At 44.0% G+C, this 14,615-nt stretch overlaps 1 protein-coding gene across 2 annotated transcripts in view; it reads right to left on the minus strand.

Moving 5' to 3' along the window:
- The window catches only part of RFT1 (RFT1 homolog), a 43,224-nt gene extending 29,457 nt beyond the window's left edge, over positions 1 to 13,767 (minus strand). Inside the window, exons 1-6 of one of the 2 annotated variants that reach the window (XM_019547430.1) lie at positions 13,645 to 13,767; positions 11,408 to 11,493; positions 9,269 to 9,385; positions 6,774 to 6,963; positions 5,875 to 5,976; positions 3,800 to 3,934 (exon numbers count right to left, since the gene is read on the minus strand). In XM_019547430.1, the coding sequence (XP_019402975.1) occupies positions 3,800 to 3,934; positions 5,875 to 5,976; positions 6,774 to 6,963; positions 9,269 to 9,385; positions 11,408 to 11,493; positions 13,645 to 13,752 (738 nt within the window). In that variant the 5' untranslated portion in view covers positions 13,753 to 13,767. Of the gene's footprint in view, positions 1 to 3,799; positions 3,935 to 5,874; positions 5,977 to 6,773; positions 6,964 to 9,268; positions 9,386 to 11,407; positions 11,497 to 13,644 lie in introns of those variants that run through there. The other variant, XM_019547431.1, reaches the window with a different exon arrangement.
- Positions 13,768 to 14,615: the final 848 nt, after the last annotated feature.

The raw sequence follows: 14,615 nt of genomic DNA on the forward strand, positions 1-14,615 counted from the left end.
GTCACAAGCTGGCAGAGGGTAGATTTAGGCTAGATATCAGGAGGCGCTACTTCACGGTCAGGGCAGCTAGGATCTGGAACCAACTTCCAAACACAGTGGTGCTGACTCCTACCCTGGGGGTCTTTAAGAGGAGGCTAGATGTAATCATTGCTTGGGTTGTTTGACCCCAGTACTCTTTCCTGCCATGGCAGGGGGTCAGACTAGATGATCTACTCAGGTCCCTTCCGACCCTAGAAGGTATGAAACTATGCACGGTTCCTACCAATTTGACCATGGGGTAAAACTTATTCTTGATCCCAAATGTGGCAATCAGTCTGACCCTGAATAGAGGGGAAGATTCTCTAGCCAGGAATCTCCAGGTTTTAGTCCCAGTGAGATCACCAGCACTAACATGAGAAATATGCCCTGGGGAATTTGCTGAGCAGCAGAAAGCAGCAATGCTGACAGAATCAAGAATGCAAATTTTCAGATCACTACACCAAGTACTTAATATTCATCTAGCAATTTTGTTGGAGAAGTAGTAAATTCATGGTCTAACTTCTAGAGGTAATAACTAGATGTTTCATCTGGTTTGTTTAATTAAGACTTAAATAGAACTATCTTCTTCAGCAAGGAACAAAAAGAAGTGGTTATGTGTTCAATTTATATTTAAGGCTATGGACAGCGATAATTTTTAACCATTTTAAAAGGGAAGGATGCATCAGCTGTTAAGATCTAACAGTTATCATTCAGTAGCAATACAAATTAACTAAATCACTTTAACCTAGAACCAAACAGGTTCATTTGTAGTAGGACAGAAGCACAAAGATATAAGTTACGTTTTAACACCTCATATGGGTATCATCTGATATTGATACAAATGTTACAAATCTGTCTGCAACCTACAGCCCACAGCCTGGATCAGGCCCACAGTGACAGGTGGGGTTTCAACAGCAATCAGCAGCAGGGGGCTTTGCCCACATCATGCCATGCTGTAGCTGGGTGGCAGGGAGCTTCCCCCTGTGCCGCACTACAGCCAGACAGGAGGAAGAACAAATGGCTGTAGGGTCCTAGTACTGGCCTGTCTTGGACCCAAGCTAATCTGTTACCAGAAAATGTTCCCACTGCCTTAAGAGAATCACATTAATACAAATATTAGATTCAGAAATTATTAACCAACCGTAATGGAAGCATCCATTTTGAATGGGGGAAATGTCATGTTCTTACTTTTAAAAGGTTTTAAGCATGTTCCAATCCCATCCTATTCATAATAGTTTTAAATCATCAATTTCACTTCCCGTACCAACCCTTTAAAACAACAAACATTTAATTTGATTTTTCTCTATTAGCTAACCACATGGGGAGCATGGAAAGATGGGAATGAGCAAGTATAGGATGTGATATTAAGTAGCTTTGCTAAACAGCTGCAATTCAGCAACACTATAAACAGCTAGTGTCATTTGACAATGGGATTGAAAAACAGAAGGCTTTGAGGAGTACAGATTTTATCAAGTGGATTGTAATTATAAACTTCACAAAAATCATGTGATCCTGGAAAGAATGTAGGCATCTGGCAGCACAGGGATAACTATTAGAAAAGAAAGCAAAAGAATAAACCAAGGAATACAATCCTAGCAATCTCAGTCACACAGCTGGAGTTAATTTCCAAGGCAAAAAATATTTTATGGAAAAAGAACTACATTGTGCTGTAATAGGGATCCCAAATATTTTTTATGATAGCAAACAATACAAAAGGATTTAAATTTTTTGGATATTTACACTCCTGCTGATTTCCCCCAGGCACCTGGGGGCATGCTATACAACACTGGTTCTCAACCTTTTGTACCTTACATCCCACCCATGTAAGGTCAAAAAATCCTGGAACCTGGTCCCACCGGTCAATGAGCGGGGAGAGAGGGGAGGCCAAAAGCAAAATCAGAAAAGCGCGCAAAAGCAAAATCAGAAGTCTTGCCATGGTACTTCAGGTTTCACCACTGTGACCAGAGTCCCACCTAGAGGAACTTTGGGATGAGTCCCACTGGTTGAGAAACCCCGCTATATAAGACTCATTTTATAGTTCATTTTACACAGGATGGTGGACATTTTCCACCACATATGCTATGTTTAAAGTATTTCTTAATTATAATACAGAGCTGTCACACAAGTTCTACCCTTCAAATATGAGGACATTTCAATAATGTTCAGAAATGTAACTGGGTTTACTCACAGTTTCAGGGGAACGGAACCAAAAGTATAAAAACCCACATAGCCTCACTAATTCTTTACTTTGCTTCTCTATAAATCTGATGATTTTCAAAATAATTCTAATAACCAAACACTGAAATAGGCTCTCATTAATACCTACAAATGTTATCAAGTATCTAAAAGATGGGTTGGTTTTCTATTACCCTTTACTATAGTCATGCACAGACATACAGTAGATTCAAATTCTGCTTTAGTTCAGAACACTAGATTATTTGAAGCAGTTCACTGCCATGCAGACATCCCCACCCGCAAATCCCAAGTCTGCCTCCCTGCTACAGCCCTTCAAAAATCAACATGAAAGCTAGTAGTGGTGGTGCTCAGTCAATTCAATGCTGTTCATCATTTTGGAGATCACTTTTAAAGTACTTCAAGATTTACCAAGAAAAATTTAAATAGGTCCCAGACGAGTAGACGGAAATGGAATACTTTACCCAATTTATCACTTTTTAAAGTGCTTTGGACATTTTTGAAGTATTTCTCCAGCCACATGCATTTGTATTCTCAATGTCTGGAGCAATTCAAAGGGCCTTACACTTAAACTAGAGATGTCAAACTCGTTTAGTCCCCAAGACCAAATCCAGACTTCAGGGCTCCTCACAGACCAGATTCAGCAACAGAGCAAGTGGCAGTAACATTAACCCTAGGAGGTGTTTATGCCTCTATGTTGGGATGCTGTGGAGCTTAATATTTCTGTCACTGGTCCCACCCCCAGATTCCCAGCCCCTCAAGGAATCCCACAAGCCAGCCAACACAGATTCTGCAATCATTCACATTCATAAATACATTACTTCAAGCTAAGTTCCAGTGAAATCACTAAAACTATTTGTAATTTAAGGTGCCACCCAGTACTACTCACACAAATTTCATAATTTGAAAATCCTCCTCTGCAGTTTATGCCACCTGGAACTACTTTCCTGTACATATGCTTCTTTTGCCTAAAACCTCACCTGAAATATCTTTCTTGTTGCTTGTAACTCTTAATTTCTTTCTCCATCCCCATTTTATCGCTCCAAGTTATGTGACTTCAGTAAATTCTGGAGAACTGTGGTGAAAGGTTTGTAGTATGGTACACCTTGCATGTAAAAAGTTAATAGGAAACCACACACTGGCTCTGTTAATATTAGCTAGAAAGAAACTAACTTTGCTGAAATCTAATACACATTCTACTTAGTACTACATCTAGCTACATTTTTAACCAAAGGACTATGCAAAACACTAAAAAATGTGTTTTGTGTTTCCATGAACAATTCTGTATCAACAAAAAAGCTTAGTAATAGGTTTCATTTCTTTTTTTGTGAAGAGTGCTTGCGGGGTAGAGGGAAACAGCTGATTGTATTGAATTGATGGCTTTGATTTAAAAGCAATAAAAGTACCATTAGCAGAACTATTTATTTACTGTATTTATTCCTGCCCAGTTGTTTTTCCACAGTAAAAATACATCCTTTCAAATCACACACATTAAGGTGAATACTACTTCAACAGTGTCTCATTAGTCAACCAGGACAATTTTAAAGTTTCCTTCAAGATGGACTGAATATAAAAATCTGCTACTTACGTGATCTCCATCCAAATTGGGTAACAAAGCTGTCATTCTAGAAACCGGAAATGATTTCTTAGTTGCTTCAGGAGAACCCAAAAACTTCATGAAATAAATTACATAGCACAGCACTAGAACACTGGTGTATAAAAGCTGTAATTAAAAAAACATTACTCTATAATTCACACAGGTAGAATTATTCCCAGAAGTATTCCCAGCTAGTCAAAATTAATCCATCAAATGACTAATACTAAACTTATTTTAGTCAGTTTGTAAAGAATCATACTAAAAAAAACCCCAACTACATTAGCTGAAACAAACCCCTGTGCACGACAGAAGAATACAAAAATAAATAAAATAATAAAAGGACAGCTTCTGTCTTTAGAACTAAATTCTAAAGCTTGTACTTGACAGAGGAATACAGTTAACTGCGAATCCTGATTCAAGCCACAAAATATGCCATGACCCAGTCTTTAAGGACCGTGAAATATCATGAAGTCTTTGGGACAGGTATTTTAAGTATATTTGTATCATGCCTAGCATAATGGGGTTTAAACCCTACCATAATTTCAACAAACAACAGACAGGTTCATCTATACAAAAGTTTTATTAGTTTGGAGAGCTCTCTCTAAAATTAAGTGACAGTTATTAAAGTTGTTGAATGTAAACATGTTTACCCAAAATTACCAATGATATTATTTGCTTAAGGCCTCCAGATTTCATATATCATACACTAGGGCAAGGGTGGGCAATTATTTCAGCTGGAGAGCTCCTTAATGACTTTTGGTGAACTGTTGAGAGCCACAAGGGTAGCCCCACCCCTTGGCAAGTGCCCTGCCCCCTGATCGCCGACTTGGTCTTTCCTCTTTGCACCCACCACTTTCCCCCAGTAGTAGTCCTTCTGGACGGGGGGCGTTTGCCATCTTGGAACCAGGAAAAAAAAATGTACACTAAAAATGAAACATCTACTATAACATATTTTAATTTTATTTAAAAAAATATTACCATCCTGATTTATGTGTGTTTGTGTAATATACATAGAGGTGATTTAGTAATAGCTCAAGATAAAGTCTTACTCTTGTAAGTTGTATGTTGTGGGGGGAGGGAGGGTATATGTGTGGGGGTTGTGGGAGGGTCTGTGGCTCCCCCCCATTACATGGCTTCCTTCATGGCACACAGACCTTGCTGCTGGTGGCAGCAGCAGGCAGTAGGCCATTGGGCCACTCCTCTCCCACAGCAGGCAGAGACCCTTGGCAGCAGATGGCTTCCGCTGAATCCAGTGAGCTGCACATGGCAGCACAGAGCCCACCCACCTTGGCTAGCTGGCATGCACCTTCAAACCAAGTTGGGCTGTCTCTACACAGCATTCAGCGTTCCTGGCACTGCAGTTGGGAGCCTCACACCATCAGCTCAGGCCAGATCCATGCCTCCATGTGGGGCTTCCAGGACTCCAGCAGGGAGCCGCATGTGGAGGCACAGAGCCCACCCAGCCCAATGGCACACGACCTCTGAAAGCCCACCTCCCATTGGCCTTCAGAGGGGTAGCCATGGGCTAGTAATAATTGCTTTTTGGATGGACTCCACAGGCCAGATAGAATGGCTGGATCTGGCCTGCAGGCCATGTTTTGCCTGCCCCTGAACTAGGCAATCTAATCTTTTTGGAATAAGGAAGATGTGCAAGCACTAATGTTTGTTAAAGCAACATACTTTTTAAGACAAGGTAATCTGCTGCTGCCCTTGGTAGAAAATCAAAGTAATATTCCTTAGAATTAATACCAAGGCAATTTTATGATTAGGTCTATCAATCAGTAGGTTATGTGAATAAATTAGAAAAAAAGAATGACAATATGTCCTTATTTGCAGAATGCATACACATACAGCGAAAATGATGTCTTATGTGCTTCTCTTAAAGCAAAGTGGGTCATGGTGCTAAGTCAATAAACAAATATTAGCGAACAACAGATGTCTCCATAACCCCCAAAAACATTCTCCATGTACTTTCAGGATTAGACAATAAGCTAAATACAAGAACAAGAATCAAAAAGAAGCTTGCTTGAATCACAAATCTACAAGACAGAAGGCTAAAAACTTACCTGAGCCAAAGAAAAAATGTAAAGTCCCCAGTGAGGAAGGAGAGCTACTAAAATGACTGTCAGAAGGCATTTGGAGAGTATGGAAAGACTTTCAGCAATTACCTAAAAAATATATTCACAATTATTCACAGCAGCAAAAAGATCTGACATTCTGTTCAAACTGTACCTGAAGTAGACAATATTAATACATATTAGATACGAGATTTTCACAGCTAGAAGAATTTTGCCACACAGCTCTGATTTTATTTCTTCAGAAATGTGTAATAAAAAATCCTGAGCCACCTTTGATTATCTCAATAAGTGTTCCTTAACTGTTGCCTGGTAAAGGGGGAAGTAAAGAAATAAAAGCTCTACAAAAGAAAAACCTTCATTTTCTGCAATGCTGCATTTTCAAAGGTAATATCCCAAAATAATTAAAATGCAAACATAATGGAACTATTACTTCCTTCCTCAGTTAAAAGTTATTTTATAAGGATAGCTAGCTATGCTAATCCGAAGGCAGGCAGAAGGCAGGCCAGGGTGGGACTTTAAAGTCCAAGGAGTTCAGACATACATGAACGTTCACAAACGACTTCCTTCATCAGATGCTAGAAATGGACACTCTGATGTCTATACCTTGTGCCTGGTGTCAGCTCATGCCTACATATTAATGTGTCTATGTGTTGACATGTGTTGGCTTTAAAAGGTTTATTCTTTTCATATTAGTTTAACATAATTATTTTTCTTGCTCATGTTCTTCCACAATTTTGATTTAATCAAGCTTTACAGTAGTAAACTGCAAAAGTTATGTTTAAATGCAGTAGCACATTTGAACATGTTAAACATTTTTGTAATTTCTTATTTACCACTTGTAGAAATAAAAAAAGAAAACATTCATTATATGTATTTATATTACTAACCTTAAGCCTTACAAACAAATGTGCTTGTGCTAAAACCCAAAATGGTTCTCCTAGGAGTTCAACAACTGCAGAGAGACCAAATGCAATTACTCCAAATTCGTAGTGAGGAACTACATCCGGATCAGGTACTTCAAGCAACCGTAGCCAGACCCAGCCCAAGAAGAGAGACCAAAACACCCCCAAAGGAACTCTTTAGGGGCAGATGGGGAAAAAAGAAAACATACAGAAAATTAATATTAAACAAGTTTTTTTTTTAAACAGGATAATAGCGTTGTCTAAAAAGGAAAAAAGACTGAAGGCCTTTCTTCATGTTATATTTATTGCACAATTACCTTCTGAACTGCACAGTTAAATTTAGACTGGCTGCTCATGCAAATTAGCTATCGTGCCTTAAAAGATCCAAGCAGCTATAAAGTTATTACTCAAAAATGTGACATAACTTTATTGCTAGATTCTATCCAGCTTTAATTTGCATATGTATGCAGTCCTGTGGGTGGAAGACCATAGCTGCTGTGATCTCCCAGCCACTGGGGAGCACAATGCACCCCCAAGGGCTGAGAGATCACAGCCAATGTGGTCTCCCAGCTGTAGGAGTACAAAGTCGCTCCAGGCAGCAGCTGACAGCTGTTGTGATCTCCCAACTGCAGGGCACTCCACACACAACCACAGCTGGGAGACCACAGCAGCACCCCACAACTGCAGGGTGGAGAGTGCAACAGCTAACAGGGCTCTTGGTCATGGCTATGCCCCATGCATAGCCAAGACTGAAAGCCCCATCAGTTGTGGGGATTCTCAGTCCCAGCTGCACATGCTCCTCTTGTCAGCAAAGGGAGCTCCCAGATGTGGGAGCACGCTTCTTGCCAATGCAGGGGGAGTCCAGCATCGGGCTCCCCCTATACTGGCAATAAGGTGTGATGGGATCTAATGCACAATCCCACAATCACACCTCTTGCCATGCATGTACCATGCATGTATGGCATGGCAGGAGGAACAATTGTATGGATTGTGCATTAGATCTCATCGCACCCTCACTTGCACACATAAAGGGGACCTAAATGACTTCATTCCAAGCACAGCAGACAGTGAAAACGTTACATGCTGAGTCCTTTGTTTCACAAATGTTTTAACTTGACACTATACTAAAATTAGAATATTTAAAACTTGAAAATGAAAAGATTTATGCAAATGTGTTATACATAGTCTAAATTTTATGACCCTCAATCCCTCTAATAAGTTTTTTTATTCTTTTTAGCCCTTCTCAAATGCCTCACATAAGAAACTAATGACAGTCTCTTCCCCTTCAGGGGAATACTTACTCTCTCTAAGACGCATCCTTTTTTATTTTTTATTTTTTTTAATTCTTTCCCAGAAAAGGAAAGACTACTAGAAGGCCTACCAAATCTTTTCATAACATACTATATACTAATGATGATGAAACCCCATGGGTGTAGAAAAACAGTATTTGAGCAGTTCTGAAACACCTTCAAGGTATTTCCAAAGGCTAACCTATGGAGGTACCAACTGGATAAAATGCTCCCAAGCATGATACTTGAACTGGGAGTTTACTCCCAACACTCAAAGCATTCCAGGGACCTACTACTCCCAGTACTCAGGGTGCTACCTCACTGTAGATGTAGCTTGCTCCCCCATGCCCCACAACAAAGTAAGACCCATCATGCCTCTAAAAGACCCCTGTTCCTGCTCCTGCCCCTGATGCTTCCAGATTTAAAAATCCTCATCACTGAGATCACTGTGCCCCTACCCCAACACTTCCACCACTGGAATCAGGTACTCCTGCACATACCCTATTACTCCAGTGGGGGGGGGTTACTCTGGGAGAGCCGATGAATGCAGCTCGAGGTCCCCGCTGTGAGGGAGGGAGTAGGGCTGGGGCAGATGCTGCCCAGCTGGGGCAGCAGCTCATCCTGGGGTGGCAGGGAATGGGGGGCATGGCTTCCACCACTCTGTATACCCCTGGGGGAGGCATGGGGGGCATGTGCCCCTCAGATCGGTGCACAGGGGGAGGGCTGGCTGCTCACTGCGTGCTCAGGGCCAGGGCTACTCCAGCCTCTTCCCGGCGGCTTTCCTTGGGCTGGGTCGGGGGGGGGGGGGCAGCAGTGGCACTGGGAGAGTGGGGCTATGTGACGGCTAGAGCCTCCCCAAAATTTGCTGCAGCCTTCCCTCCCTGTCCCCTGGATGAGCTGCCAGCTCTGTCCTGTGCCCTGCCCCATGCCAGCTAAGCACTGCCTGCCCCTGCCCAAGCCCCACTCCCTCCCTCACCATGGGGGGGTCTCAATCTGCAGCCCCCCCCAATGCCCCTTCCCCACAACAGACTTACTAGCCAGATACTGCTCTCCATGCTACTGGGCCGCATATCAGCAATTGGATCAGCATCGGCCTACACGGTTGGTCAATAATTGGCCATCGAAATCGGCCCATATCTTTATCGGCGCACCCCTAACTAGAATAAACAAAAAAGTTAAAGGACAACTTACGTTAACCACAGCAGATTAATAGTTTTGGTCCAATTTCTCCTTGTACTTCCACTTAGGCAAGCTCTGCGAAATGCCTCTCTCGCTAAGAAAACAGTTGTAGAATAAAGCAGTGTTAGCCTAAAGAAAGGGGAGAGAGAGAGAAAGTGACCCCTGTGCATACCAACTTCTATAGTTATACCAGAGACAGTACTAATATCAATATTCACAAATTCCCTAAAGAATAAATATATGTGTCATCTAACTAATGCTTGGAGTGGTGACAAATACCACACGCCACTAACCCAAAAGCTTACATAAAACTACTAGGTATAACTGCCTGTAAAAGCTGTGAACATGACGTAAGAATTTATTCTAACAGATTTGTGTTCACCAAAAAGAATATATAATATGCGGACCTACTTATCCACAACGGGCTAAAAAGTGGTATCATTCTATAGATACTAATAAATAATTCTTATTGTACTTGTGTAATATATAGCTTCTATTAACTTTTAAGAGAATATAAGGATTCAACATAGTTAGATTTTTGAACCAGTACTCCAAGATTTACCTGAAAACATTTACATACCATATTTACTCAAATAAAAGATAATTCTCCCCAATAATCTGATTCAATATAAGGAAAATTTATAAATTTGTTAAAATTGTCCAGGTATAGAACCTAATTATTGGAGGTTTGCCTTGAATTTTCCCCCCTTCCACTGCTACAGCAGAGAAAATAAAACTGGGCAAGGATCAGACAGACCACCTGCCCTCTGCCCCCACAACTTCTTTCCCCTGCAGCCCTTACCCCCTTCTTTACCATCAGACCCTGTTCTCTCTGAGCCCATAGAAGTGAGAATCATATCTGAAAACACTGACCTAAAAACAAACATACCTGCACTAACTTGCATATCGGAAAATGACTACAGGTACCCATAGCCTTAGTTTATCCAGAACTGATGTAGCTTACCTCTTCTGAAACTGTTGCAAATTTTAGCAGAGGTAATTCAAAAGTACACTTTTAAGCAGCACTTCTATGCTTAGTTGTATATAATACAAACGATAACATTAGTGTAAAGCCAAAAGGCTCATGATTTACCATATAGTTCATTGGGTTGGACCGCAGCAGAGATAACAGCATTTTAAGCCATGGTGATACCATATCCCAGCACTGCTCAGTATGTGTGTGTACTCCATATACAACCCCCAAAAAGGATCCATGTGCTATTTAGTGGCACACCTATTCACGATGGGTGTTCCTGTCACAACTCGTAAGATTCTCCAAAAACGTACACATGGATGACAAGCAGGGCAACCTGGTCCGGCTCCATCTCATGGAGGGCAGGGCCACACTAATCATAAGAGACAAGCTGAGAGAGGGAGTGACAGAGGGATTCTGCATAAGCTGTTTGGGACCGCATTCAGTGATATTTGCCAGACATTTAATGTTGGTGAAAAAACAGAACTCATTGGAAATGGGAAAGAAAGGTCCAACTTAGGAGTGAAGAGAAAGTCAAAATATATTCAATGTAGTAGCTCACCATGACTTGGAAAAGGGCACTGAAGGGGGCTGAGCACAATGGGCACTACCATATATCTTATTCAGACTGGTTACACTAACCTATCCTTGTGATAGGTTCCCATTGGCATGTTGCCCAATATAAGCCAAGAACTTTATTGTCATGCTCAGTGTTGGCTGCATTTATCAACTTTATAATTGGATTCCGTTGCTGGGCACATGCTACTTTTGGTAGCAATTTAATGACAGACAATTTATTTAATGAGCTTTCCTTGTATGTGAATGTAAGAGAATGGGCTTTTTCCTCATTTTATGTTGGAATAAATATGGTAGGTCCCATAAGAGTAGAGAAAAATGAAATATTTAACCTCACTTATCTGTCAATACCAGCGCCTAATATTTGTATGTCCAATATAGAATCATAAGAATCTAGAGAATAACTTCAAAAGCGAGTAAGTAGACCGACATGTCCATCATATTAAAGGCAGAAATATTCCCACGTCACTCAAAACAGTACTAAACATTTCACTGTAGAACTCCTGCAAGTCAAAAAGGTTTTGGAAACTACTGACTGGAAGCAGTAGCCTTCAGAATTATAAAGGCTTTTACCACAATTAATTTCTGTTATTCTTTATTACCTTACATTCACTAGGCCAATAATTTCTTTTGATAAGTAACGGAGAGTAAATGCATTCAAGCCAAAGGTAATCACTCGGAACAGTATCTGTGAATAAAATAGCAAACAGGACAAGCTACACCAACTACTTTTAAATACAAACTGAGATAAATCTTACAAAGAAGCTAGATCATATTGATTCGTTTAAAGCTGAGGAGGACAAAGAACGAATGCTCAGCTTACAAATGACCAACAGCTCAATGGACCCATGCTTGGGACAGTAACTTTAGTACATACTATCTAAGTAGCACATTTCAACTAAAAATAACCTAAAACGGATATCTTACATGCTAAATTCTTCAGTCCCGATGACTGGCAGAGAGGGCTGCTCTTCATGCAGCCTTGCCTCTCACCACTGACTGGCAAAGAAGCCCCACCAGGGAAAGACGGATGAGGGGGTAGCCATCGTCTTGCCTGCTTCCCTTCATCCCCATTCCACTAGACAGCACCTTCCTCTACACCAGCAGGCTTTTGGGCAAGGCAGCAGCAGCTGGTGAGAAACACTGGTTCCCAGTAGGGAACCAGCATTTTATTTTTAGTAAGTTTTTTTTCCTGGTTTTTGGCAATTGTGGGAAATAGCAGCAAACACCATTTTTCGTTGTGATTGTGAAAACTGTCGTTTTTCAGTTTCTGTGAAAATGTGAAGGTGCAATTTCAGCAAATGACCACATATTATGTTCAGTGCTGAACACAACACCTCGCTAGCATCATGACCGAAAGAGCCTTGGGGGTCCTGACTGACCACAAGATGAATATGACCCACCAGTGTGATACTACAGCTGGCAAAGCAAACAACTCTAGCTTGCATCTACCGATGCATCTCAAGCAAGACCCAGGATGTCATCCTCCCACTCTACTTGGCCTTGGTGAGGCCGCATTTGGAGTACTGCATCCAATTGTGGGCTCTACAATTTAGGAAGGACGTGGAGAAGCTTGAAAGAGCCCAGAGGAGAGCTACGCACGTGATCAGAGGGCAAGAGAACAGGCCTTACGAAAAGAGGCTGCAAGCTAGGGGACTCTTGAGCCCAAAGAAGCGCAGGCTCAGGGGTGACTTGGTAGCAGCCTATATGTACATCAGGAGCGTGCATCAGGATCTGGGGGAACACCTCTTCACCAGAGCACCCCGGGGGGTGACAAGGTCCAACAGTCACAAACTCCTGCAAGACCGTTTTAGGCTGGACATAAGGAAAAACTTATTTACTGCTGAACCCCCAAGGCCCGGAACAGACTCCCCCCAGACATGCTGCAAGCACCTACTCTGGACACTTTCAAGAAACGTGGATGTTTATCTTGCTGGGACCCTTTGGCCCTAGCTGACTTCCTGCCCCTTGGGCAGGGAGGCCAAACTCAATGATCTTATGAGGTCCCTTCCAGCCCTAATGTCTATGAAATCAGAAAACACACTACTAAGGTTGTGGGCAGACACTGGGTTTGAAGGACTGTGTGTGGCCTAGTGCTGCTCTAAAAAGGTGCGCACATGTGCACTCCACCTGTGGCACTACAAACATGTTCCTGCCTGAAACATCTCTGTAGTGTCCCAGGCAATGTCAGCACTACAGGGAGCTCTCTTGCTCCCCCAGCATCGCACCTCAGAGGGGAGGGAGTAGCTGGACAGCCCATCAAGGAGCAGAGCTGCAGCCCAGCTAGGACCACGAACTGCTGCTCTGCTCACCACAGCAGAGGGGGCCACTGCTGCCAGAGAAGCCGGCCAATCACTCAGCTTGCCCAGTGGTCCCCACCCTCCCCAGCTGGGAGAAAGCCGGCTGTCAGTGATGGGGAAGAGCTGGAGAGAGCAACCCTTTGGAGCAGTGCTGTAAGGCCTCGGGAGGGGCGGAGAAGCGGGGGCCAAGGAGGCAGGGGGCACTGAACACGCACCCCCGCGAAGCCTGCGGCAGTGGACACGACGCTATCCCCGCGCACAGCAGGGGACGGGGAGGGCCCGACCTGGAAGAAGCAGAGGCACAAGCTGCCACAGAAGGTCAGTGCGAAGCTCCAAGCAGGAGCCCAGCCCCCGGCTCCGCTCCCCGCAGTCAGGGGCTGCCCCCGCTACACGAGCGCCGGCCGCAGATCCCAGACTGTGGGACACGACACAGCGGCGCTGCTGCCCGGCGAAAACCGCCGGCTCCGCGAGCGCGACTGCGGCACCAGGCCCCGCTGCCCCGCACGGCCACCGGGGGCCCGGGACCCGGCTCCGCGTACCTGCAGCAGTGCGCCGGAAGAGGCCAGGCGGGCCGCGGACCCCAGCGCCTCCCGCGAGCCGCCCGCAACCCCGCCCCTGCCCCGGGACATCTCTCCGGGCCCGAACATGGCGCCGCTCCACTCTCGTCGCGCACACGTCACCGAGGGGCGGGGCTTGCCGCGGCCTCCCCTGCGGCCGGGAGGGGCGTGGTCCCGGCAGCCAAGTCCCGCCCTTGTCGCGGCTCCGCCCCCCGCGGCCGCCGTCTGGTGCCGGGTCTGCCGCTGCCGCGGAGCTCCGCCTGGCGGGGCCTGCTGCTGCAAGCGCGGCCCGGCGTGCGTCCGGTGCTTGCACGGCGGCCTGGGGCCGAGCCCGCGGCTGCCACCCGCCGGCTGCTCCAGGCCTCGCTCGGAGGCTGAAGTTCGTGCCTTATGCCCAGTTCTTGTTCCCGCTTCCTGGTTCCTTATTCCAAACTAATCCTTACACACTTAAAGGTTAATAATGAATTACGCAGGCTAAAGAGTTGGGATTTCATAAAAAAAGTGTATTTACTAATAAAGATGTAATGCAGTAGGTATCATAGTAACGTAGTATGTACCCTGAAAACAACCTGAAATTAGGCTGGGATTATGGGGCAAAATCCCTTTCAGGTCACCTGAAACACATGTTTACGCCATAGTTTCTCAGCCTGTGGTACATGTACCCCTGGGGGTATGCAAGACACAGGCAGGCACCCCAACACACTCTCTCTCTCTTACCCTCTTTTCCTCTCTCTCTCTTGCCCCTTCTTCCTCTCAGAACTATGGCAAAAAATGTGGTGTGCCACGCATTTCACGGCACTTTAAATTCCCCAGTAATAATTTGGTTCAGCCCTCCTAGCTTGGCCAGCATCACCTTTAGCCCAGGTACATACTTGAGCTGTGTACCCCGGTGTAAAAGGTGGCAACTCTACCCACCAGATCAGACATCTGTCATACCACAGCCTTATATACAC

Source organism: Crocodylus porosus, unplaced genomic scaffold, assembly GCF_001723895.1.
Source record: "Crocodylus porosus isolate Cpor-Errol unplaced genomic scaffold, CroPor_comp1, whole genome shotgun sequence".
NCBI lineage: Eukaryota > Metazoa > Chordata > Crocodylia > Crocodylidae > Crocodylus > Crocodylus porosus.